At 38.2% G+C, this 13,909-nt stretch overlaps 1 protein-coding gene across 8 annotated transcripts in view; it reads right to left on the reverse strand.

The window, feature by feature from the left end:
* The window catches only part of USP54 (ubiquitin specific peptidase 54), a 90,803-nt gene that overhangs the window by 50,829 nt on the left and 26,065 nt on the right, over positions 1-13,909 (reverse strand). For 4 of the 8 annotated variants that reach the window (XM_085312244.1, XM_085312241.1, XM_085312242.1 and 1 more), the window contains 2 exons: positions 3,600-4,507; positions 1,494-1,586 (listed from right to left, as the gene is read on the reverse strand). In XM_085312244.1, coding sequence (XP_085168370.1) covers positions 1,494-1,586; positions 3,600-3,746 — 240 coding nt within the window. In that variant the 5' untranslated portion in view covers positions 3,747-4,507. Of the gene's footprint in view, positions 1-1,493; positions 1,587-3,599; positions 4,508-4,785; positions 4,897-6,199; positions 6,234-13,909 lie in introns of those variants that run through there. The other 4 variants (XM_085312245.1, XM_085312239.1, XM_085312246.1 and 1 more) reach the window with 2 other exon arrangements.

A 13,909-nucleotide genomic window follows, 5' to 3' on the forward strand; every position in this document is an offset into this window, starting at 1 on the left:
GTAAATGCAGCAATCATCTTGTGATACTCAAGGGCATGATCTAAGAATTACTTTCAACTCATTTACCCCACTGAACTCAATGAACTCAAATCAGATCCCGTCTAAGTCCTGCCACTTCTTATACAGGAAAGAAAGGATTATATTCCATCTTTCCTTTGTCTCCATAGATTTATTTCTCACTTAGGCTGTGCTATCTTACTCCTAAACTATTGTAATATCCTTGACAATACTGCCGTAAAAACCACCCTGTCTCATCATTTCAACAGATATGCCTTCATAGCTTCCTCTTCAGAAGGGAATTACTTACCTTCTTTCACATCTTATCTTAATAGTCTCGTCTTTGCTCTTCTTTTGCAAGGAAAGATCCCTCAGTGAGGGTCCAAATACTCACTAGATAGCTTTCATTTCAAGCCTGTCTCTGCCAAAGCACCTTAAAGTCACTTAACAGTAGCAAGACAGCTAGTATACTATAAATATTGTCTTCAGATGTTAATTTAATCCTTGCACTCTCCCTCTTTATTTTGCCATATTTATAAAACATGCTGTCTGTCTTTTTTATTACTGCACATAGAAAGCATAGCACAATAAATTCCCCCACAATGCATTTGAATATTTTGCTTAGATTTTACAACCCATTTGTGATCAAAGAAAATGCCTCAGTTCCAGTATCACAGAGGAAAAAAGAAAAAAAAAATAACTGCTGAGGTAGATTTAAAGCCAGTATTTTCAGCAGGTTTGGATCACGTCTGTTTCTCCCACCAGATTAGATGGAGCTGTGGGTTTGCAGCAGGAGAATTTAAAGAGGAAGGCACAAAAAACAGGCACTGAAAATTACTGGAAGGAGATAAATGCATTTATCTAAATACATGAAGCCAGCCTGGAATCAGAGGTAAGCCAGCATCTAGCTCTTTCTGTCCAGGCAATATCTATGACAGCTAGTTATTGTATCTGGTATTCGCTAAAACAGATGCCACAAAGAGCAGTTCGTTTAATGCAGACATCAATATTTACAGTGCAAAATACCTCCTAGTCTTACATAATCAAGTTTTGAACAGAAAGGCTTAAAGTTGACGTGCTGACAATAAAAGCAGCTCTTAAGGTAAAATCTGAACAACATACTGACTTTATATGGAACACAGATATATAAACCAAAAGAAAAAAAAAAGAAAAACTCCACACCACTGGAAACAAAGAAAAACGACACTTCAGTGGCTGAACTAATCTTTCAGACAACAGAGGCTCACAGTGACACACGCTCAATTGATGAGACTCCTTTTATCTGAAGTTTTGCATAAAATACTTTCGTAATTTATTGCATGATCATACTGAAAAGACAGTACTATCTAAAAGGGTCTGCAGCTGGTATATAATCAGATACACCTTTGCTGTTATCAATTTCCACATGCAAGTTTAATTAGATATGTTAGTTAAATATTGGAAATATTTCTGTTTGCGCAATCTTTTCTGTTTATTTATTTATTTATTTATTTTACCTTGAGAGCACAGAAGATGCAAGAATCACCCATACATTTGTGTGTTGTGATTTGTCGGAAACTGCGGCGAAAAATGTCCAAGTGCCAGAGAACCTGCAACACACAAAAAAGTACAACTTATTTTATGAATTTATAGAATAAAATATCGCATACACTTTTGACTAGAATTACACACGCTAAATAACTGCAGAAGTACATTAAAGTCAATGAAATCACTTTTAATAAAGTATGCCTTTTATCCAATCACAAGTTGACATTTTCATCTTTCCTCCTCCAGAACTGTAGCATTCATACACATTAACTTACAACAAGACCTCCCTTTGAACTTCTCTCTGCAAGCTTTCAGATGAAAAGCACGGTTCTTTTTCTGTGCAGCAGTGCCAGCTTCAACAGCACTTGCTGCAGCTGCTCACGCACACTCGTGCCGCGACACGTGGCCGTGTGGCCACACCGCGAACCTGAGCCCTTCTGTCAGAGACACCCACAGGGACCCAGAGCCCAAGGCACTGGGACGCGGATCCGTCTCGTCGGCAGCTCCAGCATTTCGACCAGATCGGCAGTAGCACATACCTCAACAAGCTCTTGCAAGTGAAACCAGTCAAATCCTGAAATCCACCACGCATGACACTATTAGAAGTACATTTACATACCATGGATAAGTGGCAGATTTCTAACCCTAGCCAGCGTGGACAGTTATTCTTTCCTCTCAGGATAGGTATTGTGCTAAACATCACAACACGCGAGAAAAAAAAAAAAAAAAAAAAGGACAGCCTACACTGAGCAAGCAACAGAGGCAAAGCTGGCTCTCATAGTGCCAAGTTTTCTTCCTAGCTTTACCACTGAATCTGTGCAACCTCAGTAAGTTATTTAAATTTGTATCTGTAGCTTCATCTACAAAATAGCAATAATACTGACCTCTGAGGTGTTTTACAATCAGCTCTTTATATCTATATACACTTATTGCTACCTAATTCAGCTTCAACTAACAATAACAGGACTTCCCTGCAACGTGCAGCCCTCAGTACCCACCAGCCTTTGGTAAAGCAGCAAACTGCATTGAAAAAAACCTTGACCTAAATTGCACTGTGCCAGGTTCCAGAGAGAACCGGAATGGTCAGCCTGACATCCCACTAAATGCTTCCTTCACAGAAACAGAGGGCCTCAACATTTTATTTCTGATTAATTTGTCCAAAACAACTGTCTAGAAAAAAGCATTCTGAAAAACATTTCCACTGGTTTCACAAAGTGCTTCCAGCTGTAACAGTTTGTAAACGAGTGAAATGCAGAGCATAAATGTCATATAAAATTGTATTCAAAAAAAATACATGTATTAAGTATTCAATCAAGTAAGTGAACTTTTTTCCCAAAACTTCTGCTTCTTTTTTTTTTTTTTTTTTTTTTTTTAAGAAATATTTAGTATTAAGGAACAGCAAACAGTCAAGAGCCTCTCAGATTAACATTTAATATTAAAAGTTTTAAGATGAAAAATACAGAAATGCATATTTTTAGATATACGATTAGCATCTTGTTTTTTTAATTCAGCTTTGACTACAAATATCATTGATATCCTCTCTCTCTTGACATTTAGAAGTAAACAGTTAATACAGAACAGTACGTGAAGGTCGGGTTCCAATGCTTTCACCTTCGTGTAAGGTATGCTGCTGCATACCTTACTTAAATTTACTTTAAGTTTTACTATTTTAAAATAGTTCTTGTATTTAAAATGGATATATTTTTATCTGTACATGACATATTAAAAGTTCACACAAGCAGAAAAAAATGAAACTACATTAAATGGTAACTATTCAAAAGCTGCCAGTTTCACCATGAAAAACTGAAAAATGTTATTTTTTGCCCTTTAGCTATCAGTTACAGTAACACAAAAAAGTAGACACTTGTCCTTTAACATAACTCCAACTAAAGCAGCTCAGGATTTCAGCTCCATTCTGTAACACAACTAACCTGCATTTCCAAATGTAGCTTTATTCTATCGAGTCTTGCACACAGTTTTGTAGTCAAGCCTGGCTTTTGCGCAGCTTAAGAAAATATTGCAATAGAAAGAAAAAGATGACAAAGACAGAAACATTTTATATTCTGTGCTCTTACCTGTAACGCGCTATTCAGGAAGCAACTGTTCTGTCCCGGTTCGTTGCTGAGACCTTTACTGGGGGCTATCGAGGTTGTATTTCGTGGAGTAAACATACCCTGTACATTCCCCCGACCTACAGAAAAATAGTTTTTTTTCCAAGACATTTTCCAATTTTAGCTGTAGAACATGCAGGTTTTGGTCAGCAGAGTATTTTAGCGGATCAGGCCCTTCCCTTCTTTCATCAAAGTTGAAAGCAGAAACAACATCCACTCGTCTTTCAATTACAGTTTAAACAAAATTTATCCTTTCATCAGGACACAAGCAGTCTGTTTCTTTTAAATCCAGCCTAGGATGCTATTCTTCATCTGATGTTTGTGTGTACAAAAACCTCCTTTACAAGCAGTCACATACAAAGTTTGCAGAGGGAAGGAATCCATGGTCTTACAAGATCATCTGTTATGGTATTTCTCCCTTTTCTAAACAGGCAGTGACTTCAGGGAAGAAATGGCAAGTCACTGGTCCCAGGACCAACAGGAGGGAAAAACAACAGCTACCTCCACTCCCTACACCTCCTTCTGCCCCCAATTAAAAAAAAAAGAAAGAAAAAAAAAAGAAAGAAAGAAAAAACACCTTTTCTAATCCTTTTATAATCCTCCTGCAGAAGATGGAGAAAATCCAATTAGTTAGCAGAGAAACTGAGCCCAAAATAAAACCTTTGTGGCTCCCATTCAGTCGCTTCTATCTCGGGTGATGAAAAAGGCATTACCCTCTCAGGGAAAGGGAAGCAACTCCAGAACTTGAGAGCGAAGAGCTTTAAAACAGCAAAGCGTCTCTGATACAGTTCTTCTAGTTCTGCGTGCAATCTTCAGAAGTTTCTTCTCCTGATCCTTCTTTTGCAATTGGAATGCCCAGCTGTGCCAGAAAGCTTGAGAGAGAGAAAAATAATCAAAGGCTTGCGTCATTTAATTACTCTCTTGGTTTTGTGGTGTTCTGCCAAGACCAGTGTTGCCTCACCTCCCACAATACACAGAATCTCCAAGACAAAGCAAAAATTATAAATCTTCCCCCACCCAAAAAGCGAGTAACAAGCAAAAGAAAACAGAATTCTGAGAACAAATATGTTAGAGGGCTGAAATCTGTTGGAAGGGTTAAGAAGGCATTCTGATTTAAAAGCAACAAAAAAATCCCACTACTCGAACTCACAAATAATATTTGCATGAACTTCATGCCAGTTTTCTTATACATCCTTTGCAATCTTGAAGTATAAAGCATAATTTCACTTCAGCATAAATTTCTTCAAGATCTCCTGCTAATCTGAAAAATAGTAGCAGGCTTTGTAATTCCATGAATGCATATCACTATATTAATTGTCCATTCTCTAATTGGAATTTTGCAGCAGCTCTGAATTTGGAACACTGCGAAGGGCAAGTTACATGTTTCTCCACTGACTTAGAAGCCCAGAGCTTTCATCACAACAAAATAATTTCCAAATTTTCTTCACCAGAGAAGGTGCTTGTCTGTATCAAAAATTACTTAATCTAGGCACAGGGAAGGTATAACTTCTTCCAAAATACATTGATGCTTCTGAAGAAACCAAACCAATAATTCAGAAGAATGGCTCTTCTAATCACAAGTGAACTTTATCATGCACTTTTGCCCTCATTTTACAGGAAATGTAAAAAAGAATTTCGTCTAACAAATTCCAATTTTACCCATCTAGGGTGAACAGTGGCAAGAGTCCTATAGAAACAGGAACTCCAGGAATTTATGGCAAAATTAAAAAAAAAAAAAAGGTTCTTGCAAGAGTAGCTCATCTATCTTTGCTCTACAGACAATTACATAATATTTTCTCATTCCCAACGACATATCGGGTTATCTCATTATTGGTAGACAAAATAACAATTGAAAATATCTATTATGACTGGCCTGAACAAGAAGATACTACTCCTGTTCTGAAGAAGCAATTGCAACAGGAATTCGCTACAAAATACATACAGGTAGAATCCACATATCAGCAAAAAGTAACTCAAAGAATAATTCCAAACAAAGATATTCTGCGAATTTGTGAAGGCAGGTTATTCACCCTCCTCGCAATTATAAATTCTTCACCTTCCGCCAAAATACAGACAGAATTTCCCCTGCATCTAAGAATGTGTTACAGCAGCCAAACCCATTCTCTTTTAGTAATTTTTTTTTTTGCATTTCTATTAAATGCATTCTGCAAGTATTAATGAAGTCTCAGCATTGCTATGAGGCAGGCAAATCTCTATTTACAGATGAATACTTGGTTCCCAGTGCACCACACACGAATTTCAGATGCGCTTGCAAGCCTGCCGACACAGAGCATTATCATGCCAGTCGTGCAACATTCCTGAGCGCTGAACATATACAGGATTCATTTCAAAGCAGCTTCAGCCTCCACCCCCTCTCCTTGCTCAAACCCTTAATGAGCCACGAGTCAAACATACTGTGTGAGGTAATTTAGTTTCAAGCAGCAATTTAAGGCTCCCTGTAAACCAACACTACTTGCAATAGGTGCAGCAGCCAGGCTCGGGCAGCAAGAGAGCAGAATGCAATTTGGAATGAGCTGAGGCAAACACTCAGGGTTGTAACTCACAAAGAAAGGCCTTTTCTTCTCCTTTCCACAGCATCTATGAAAACACAGAAAATACAATCCAAAACATGCCCAAAGTTAAACAGATGTGAGCAGCACCAAGTGTGTATTTAAATTCAGAACAAGATTCTGCCCTCAAAAGAGTGTCTCTATTAACTGGGACAGCTTGGCTTGAAAAAAATAAAGTTAATACATTTGTCTGTTGATTTCTGTTGTCTTGAGATCAGAATTTAATTGGAGGCTTTGCATTTTGCACACCATCACAGTAAGACTGTGGCAGGCCGGCCAGGTGCCCTGCAGGACTACCATTACTGGATCTACACAGGTCTAGCAGCACTGACTTATTTATCCTACATTCTCTATGCTTCTGCACAAGAGTAAGTCATTTAGCCATACAACCTTCACAGAATTAAGAGAATAAGCAAAAAAATACTTATTCTGATCAATAACTGGTTATAATAGAAAGCAGATTCCTGGAAATAAATATCAGGTTTTTTACTTCATCAAGCACTAACCATTATACAATAACTACAAAATGGAATTCTAATTAATTTGAAATATATATGTAAGACAATATTCACACCGATTATGTATGGAACCACTCAGACACTCTGTTCTACCGTAAGAATCACAAAAAAGAGAAAACAAGAGGAAAAAAAAGATCTATGTAAAAAATAACAATCATTATTACAATTATCTGCTTTGCTTTCACCACCTCTGGCAGAACCACCAGCAGGAAAAAAGCTAACCTTTATGTATTTTATGATTATACAATCTTATAAAACGTACACACGAGCACACAAAATACAATTCCAAACAATAACAGTGACTGGTAATGGAACAAGAAGGGTACTGCTGTGAAAGCCTTTCAGCAGGTGTTCCCCAAACATGCCATTTCTCCCAGGTATTGTGGCTAAACAGCCCCAATGACAAAACTAAAGAAAAGAAAAACAGATTTACTTCCTGAAATGAAGTCACAATAACACTTGGATGATATACATCACAAATTCTAGAGAATTACATAATGAAGTGAGTAAAAAACATTTTTATGTATTATTTCTGATTAAAGAAGTTCTTGCAAGACTGTTCCCCTATTAAGAATACATAAAAGGCAACAGCTTTGTAAAGAAAACCCCTACAATTTAATTGCTGATGGGATTTCCCAGTCTTCCACAATATTTCAATATTAGATCACAACAATAGCAGCTCCATGCAACTCTCATATCTTAAAACCAACAAAAACAAAATTAAGCCAAAAAATCAGATGACCAATTCAAAAGCTGTTGCTACAATATGTCCTAGTGCCATCTTGATAAGACTCCAGGAAACTGAGTTTTAAAGGAAAGAACAGCATTACCACGCTTGACAAAACTGTTCTCACAGAAAATAAAAAATGTTCCTGGTTTGTTGCTCAAAAGACTACCTTAGAGACACAGCGAACTGAGGCAGATAGCCTAAGAAGTTTTAATGTACTTGAATTTTATTCTATCAAGAATACTATCCACTGGAATAAGGTACAAAGATTAATGTAGTCAGCATGATTAAAGAGTTAACTCAAAAAGAGCTAACTATATCCCTGAAAAACTGCAGATTATACATTCTTTAATATTCTTCTTATTATGAAGAAATATGCAAAGAACATACAATAAAAAGATACAATAAGTGAAAATTCAGAGTTCCAGACCTTCCCTCAAATTAATCTAGCCTTCTTGCTGTTTGTCAACAGTGATCTGATGGTGGCAGCACTTCCAGCTAAGGAGACCAGCTGGACGGACCAAGGAAGAGCATCCGAAGGGCACCTCTCCCACCGCATCCTCGGTGGTCCATTCCCTGAGTAAAGCCATGGCTCACCTTGTATCTCTGGCCTGAAGAAAGATGCCAGCCCATACCAACAAACTTAGTATTTCAAGTAGCATCCTTCTTTATCTGATGAGGTCACACTATTACTGTTCATTTTAAGGGAAAAAACTGTAATGCTCCCCCCTCTTATTTCAGTTTCCTGTCTCTCCACGCATTTTAGGCTATTACTTGAGGAACTATTCCAGGAACATGACTGAATTAAAAAAGAGTCACATTCAGAAAGGAGCTGCTTATATCTATCACAAAGTATAGCTGAAAGACCATTTAGGTTTGTTATCACATTATTAAATAAGAGCAGAGGTCCTGAATCTGTTTATATTTAGTGATTTCTATTTGTGAGGACACTTTCAAAATGCAGAACGAATTAAACACTTCAGTGTAGGAAAGAAAGATGGACAGAGACAGAAAGACTGTGAACAGGGTAGAGATCTTAAAGTCAACATCCTTAACCAAAATCAGCTACTTCACTGCCAAAGAAGGGAATACAACTTTCTAAGAACACTTCACCTTCGGGGGATCATCATCACCCTTTAGCTAGAAATATTGGGCAGACTTCTTTGTGCACCTAGAGGATACTAACAAAAGCTACAATTATTTCCATTCGTTTCTTTCTCCAGGAAAAGTTTTCGTGATAAGGAAAGTGCTTTATGTATGCCTTTTGTCAGACATGATTGCTATGTTGAGAAGAGGAGGAAAGAAAACCTGTGATGCTTTTGCCGTCAAGCTTGCACTTGTTTTTCATTTCAGTCTTCTCTTCAATACCTTCATTATCAGGCCCAATGCTACCTTCTGTTTACCGAGTAGAACATGGACTCGGCAATATTTGACAGCTCCACTGATGTCTACAACAGGATTGTACTAACCTTACTTATTTTTCTTTCTCGTATGGCAAAATTCCTAATTGGTAAAATGCTGTAAAAATACGACAAAGCTCTGAGCAGCAACAACACAAGGCTAACACCCCAGAACCATGTAAGAGAATAAATGCAGTATTTGTCTAAATTATGATAAATTATCTTTTAGACACCAGGCAAACATTTCCACTTATCAAAGGCAAGGCATTTATCCAAATGTTAGCTTAAAAGCTGCTAATGAATATCATCAGAATGATCTCGGAGTAAAGACTGAAGAAAAGCATTCCCCAAATCCACAGCTGGACTCCTTTACAGCCTACAGGTATGACAAGCCATGCAGATGCCTCCAGGTTTCACAGAAGAGACAAGGAAGGCCCTTTCTACAAGAGACTATCTCAAGATAATGGAAACGAATACTGAAGGGACTAGACAGAACTGTGAGTAAACCAGGCTAACACGTGTCCTCGACTAAAACTGCAGTAATTTCTATCACTACCACTTGTATTTATACAGCCTACAAACCTCTATAAAAAACTGTAAGCAGGACACTGAGGGGGACAAAGAGTTTTTGGGGAATACAGCTCCTTTAAGTGGCAACACTGGCATTTCTGAACTAGTAAACAACTTATTGCTTTTAACAGTGTTCAGAGAGAGAGAAACTCTGAGTACATTTTTTATGAAGAAAGAATATGTTTTATACTGACTTTCCAAACAAGCAAATAACCCGTAAAAAAATCCACTATGTTCCTGCTAACTGTTCAGACCAAAAAGGGCTGTGGGGAGACAATGTCCTGCAGAATCACCCAAAAGCAAGACTCAGCAAGCTGCAGAGGTCAAGCAGCTTTATACTACATGAAGTTTGTTCATTCTTTATAGCAGGCTGCATTTCTCTAACTTCTTCAGCCCAAATGCTCACGTACATATTACAAAACTACAGTGAACTGTGTCTTAAAACAGTCTAATGAAATACTGTGAAGACTTATCTAATCTGAACCATTTGATTTTAAGCTTGACAGCCAGCCAAGTCTTTTTAAAGAGCATCTCTCACAGTAAAAACACAGCAGAAAGCCATTGCTTTTGAACTCCAGAAGGTTCAGTGATGGTGGCGGGCTGGAAATTTCCACCTACTCCAGCTCCAAGAGAATCATTCTAGGATGCTTCCCAACTGCTTGCAGATGCTTCTGGGGGTTAGCAAAGGCTTAGCTGTCACTTCTACAGTCCTTCTCCAAAGCAGTAAGTCAGCTGATGAACACTCGTCTCCTGTTCAAACTTACTTCTTCTCTATTTTAAATAGAAGTCTGTGTGAAATTATGTCACTTATCCCATATAACTACAATAGAGAGAATTAGGATAGCCAGATACAGATTTTTGTAACACAGATAAGTGGACCCAAACTATCCAGTTGTCTCTTAAATAATTGGAAAAGTTGTTAAAAACCCATCTACTCAATAGCTTTAATACAACATGACAACCACTCAAAGGTAGGTAATAATAATAAAAAAAAAACAAAACAAAACAACAGAAGAAACCCACAGCTCTGAGTATCTGAAAGGGAATAGCATTACAGCCTTTCCTGATGAAATCTAACAACTCAACCTGCAAGATGACCTCAAAATTTCTGGAGGAAAGCATCTCTCATTAGACAGTGCGAATTACAAGTGCCTAATGCTGAATAACTGAACAATAGCGGCTTCTCGAGAAGACAAAAGCCAGAGAGATGAGATCATTACTAGAGACGTAAAGGCCACATTATTTACTTTGTGTGGTGCTTATCGCAAAAAAACACTTCACTCCCCAGATAAAACCTTTACTCATATCAAAAACACTGTACTAATAACCCCTGATATCATGCATCATGGGAACTTTCAGTACATGTATTCACCATGGAGGTTATCAGAGGGAGACAACTCCATCAGTTGGCATCCTAGGTCAAAGCCTTCCAGGACCTGCTTGCTCACCTTTCAGTTATACCGATATAAAACATATATCCAGAAGATTTTGTTACCTCAGCAACTTTGCTCTGATAGTTGAAGTGGGAAGGATTTTACAAAACGACGAAAATTTAGCTAGATGGAAATAAATTTAAAAAAATTCTAAATCTTGCATGATAATAAAAGCAGGTAGCTTAAAACACCTAGGTGGAAGAGGACTTCCGAAGCAGTTAGTACAACATTTCATATTACCTTCTACATGAAATCTCAGTTTACTCTAGAAAGACTGTATTTAAAAAACTCTATCTTTTCTGGGTTTGGTGATGAACATTTCATAAATGCGGAACGAGGAAGGGGTTAAACCAGTTTTTAATGCTACTCCATAGGGAATTTTTGGAGTTAGGATAAAAAGGAAAAATATGGCATCCTCAAATATTATGCAAGTTCTCAAAAGCAATCTCCACTCCACATTACCACTCAGTGCTACATAACGCAGAAAACTAAGGCAAACACGAATAGGGCAGCTGTGAACCATATGGCGAGATGGAGCATTCTAGCCCTGCTTTAGCGAACGCCCAGACAGCCTCCTGCGGCTCATTACTTACTTCCCAACCTTCACCAAGCTTTCCAAAGGAAAGCTTCAAGATGAATTCAGTACTTGATTCAATCTCGAGGTATAAACAAACATTTCTAAAGTAAAATTCTACATTTTACAGCTATCAGCTATAGCAACAAGATTTCATGGTCCTCTCCTCTCCCCTCTGCAGAGGCCCATTCACAATCTCTCCTTTCTTCAGTAAGTAATATTACTGACCCAAGAAAACAAATATATCCTATGTTGCCTTGCAAATTCTACCCCAATAATGACTGAAGAGCTACCTGGAAGCCTTCAGTAATATTCAGTAGCATTCAACAACATAAGGCTTAAAGACTGACAATTTTTAAATCCTAAAATCTTGCTGCCACCCTTCCATTTTTTTACTGCTAAAAGACATCATTTTTTTTCAGAATATTCAGCCTCTTCTGAAACAGCTACCTTGCTGTAACTATGAACTCTGCTTCTAATCTTCACTTCTCTCTCCCTCCTTAAAGCAGGATGCCTCAATCATATGCTGTTTACATTACACCATCACATGTACCTCCACTTCATTAACCAGAAGAGTAATGTTTGAAACAACTGAATGTCTTAATACACAGACATCTGCATACATGTTTGTTTTGGCAAGGAACACAAACAAATCAACCCTAGCACCACCAGTACCCAACTGCAAAGAAGGACAGCTGAGAGCAAGCAAAGGCAGCAGCACGGTGAGAGTAGTGATAGACTTTGACCAAACAGACAGACGGCCAACAGGGGGAAAATAGTCTTTCTAATGGTGTGTTAAGTATCTCTAAGTTGAACACCAGGACGCACTGTCCTCTCCAGGTAGTGCTCAAGGGCAAACAAGACACCTAGGGCAGAATGCAGCTTCCTCAACGCGGGCACACAGTGAACCTGGGCACCCCTGGCTATCCAAAACTCACACCCAGGGAGCGCAGCTGTAAAGCAGAGCTACGGGATTCCCATCTCCTTGATCAGCAACTGGGGGCCAGACAATGTACTCTATAGTGCCTGAAAATGACAATAGAGCCTCATTTATGGAATGTGTCCTCCTATTTTCTCTTAGGCTCTGAATAATTTTTGATATTAGAGAGCCAAAAGCTGAAAAATAGTACTTACAGCTTATTCTTACACTGTATCTCGTGTTTGCTTATACTACCATTACCACTTACCGAGATGGCTTGTTACATCAGTGTTCTTGCCAGACTAATACGAAGGTGTAAAACTAAAGCAGTAAAGTGGAACCTGCACAGAAAAAGCATAAGAAGTGTAAAGAAAGAGAGAAGAGTAGTTAAGGATGTCCACACTGGGTCCCAGTGTTAAATAAAACTAAATTCTTATCTTCTGCCCTGTACAGCTGACAAGCAGGACTGCTCCTGCAATTTAAAACATTATACAGATACAGAATTCTACATAAGGAAATAAAACCATGCACCAAGCATCCATGACATGGCAATTTTTCTTTTTTTTTTTCTCTCTTTTTTTTTTTTAATTAAAAGCAGTCATCTGTGCTCTATAGCTATAAATAATACTTCAATAGAATCATGAGTGTATGCATACATGCATAAACACTTAATCTCAACTCTGTTTTGAGATTGTTACTATTTAGTTTGGAAGAACTGATAGAACTAACACGAATAGGGAAACTCATTTTTGCTTGATTTGGCTTTGTATATAGAAGTATTTTTCTGCAAAACCCCCTGGAAAACTTCAGAACCTAAGTAAGAACAACATTTGAACATAACACAAGAGCAAGCCTACTGAATCAAAACATCCTGTCTCCAACAGTGGCTAACAGCATATGGGAAGAGTAAAACAAACAAACAAACAAGTCAGGAAAACATACTGTGATACCCTATACCTTACAAACAATCTGGAATAGGCAAGCAGAGGGAGCAGAAATCAAAGTCTGTTTTATTGTTTTCCATAAAACTAGGAGACCAGCGGAAGAAAACATCTGACCAGTGGATTTAGGCAAATTATAGAGGAAAACATTCTCTGTGCAAGCTGGGGCCTAGCTTGGTGGGTTTTTTGGTTTGGGTTTTTGTTTGTTTGTTTTTTGTTTTTGTTTTTTTTGGAAACAGGAAGCAGACAGATATAACCAAGCTTCAAAATTTTACATGCAAATTTGCAGCTAGGTCTCTCGTCTCCCCTAGCAAATAAAACATTTGTAATACACTGCCATGGCCCCTCTATGGCTTCTGCAGTTCTGCAGCCCAGGGACAGACCTAGCTGATTGGGACCCCGCTGGCTGAGCAGACAGCCATGGACACACTGTGCCTCTCTCAACTGCAGCCCAACACACTGCAGGATCTCGTAAAGCAAGCGCCCATGTCACGTGGCTCCGCGTGTTTTAAAGGGTGGGTATCGACAACCAAACGCGCAGAGAAAAACACACAGACCTGAACTCAAAGCTAACTATTAAATACAATCAAGGCCATAGAGTGATTCCTGCAAATACAGAAAA

This window comes from Rhea americana, unplaced genomic scaffold (assembly GCF_003343005.1).
Source record: "Rhea americana isolate MKP2758 unplaced genomic scaffold, rheAme1 scaffold_36, whole genome shotgun sequence".
NCBI classification, from domain to species: domain Eukaryota; kingdom Metazoa; phylum Chordata; class Aves; order Rheiformes; family Rheidae; genus Rhea; species Rhea americana.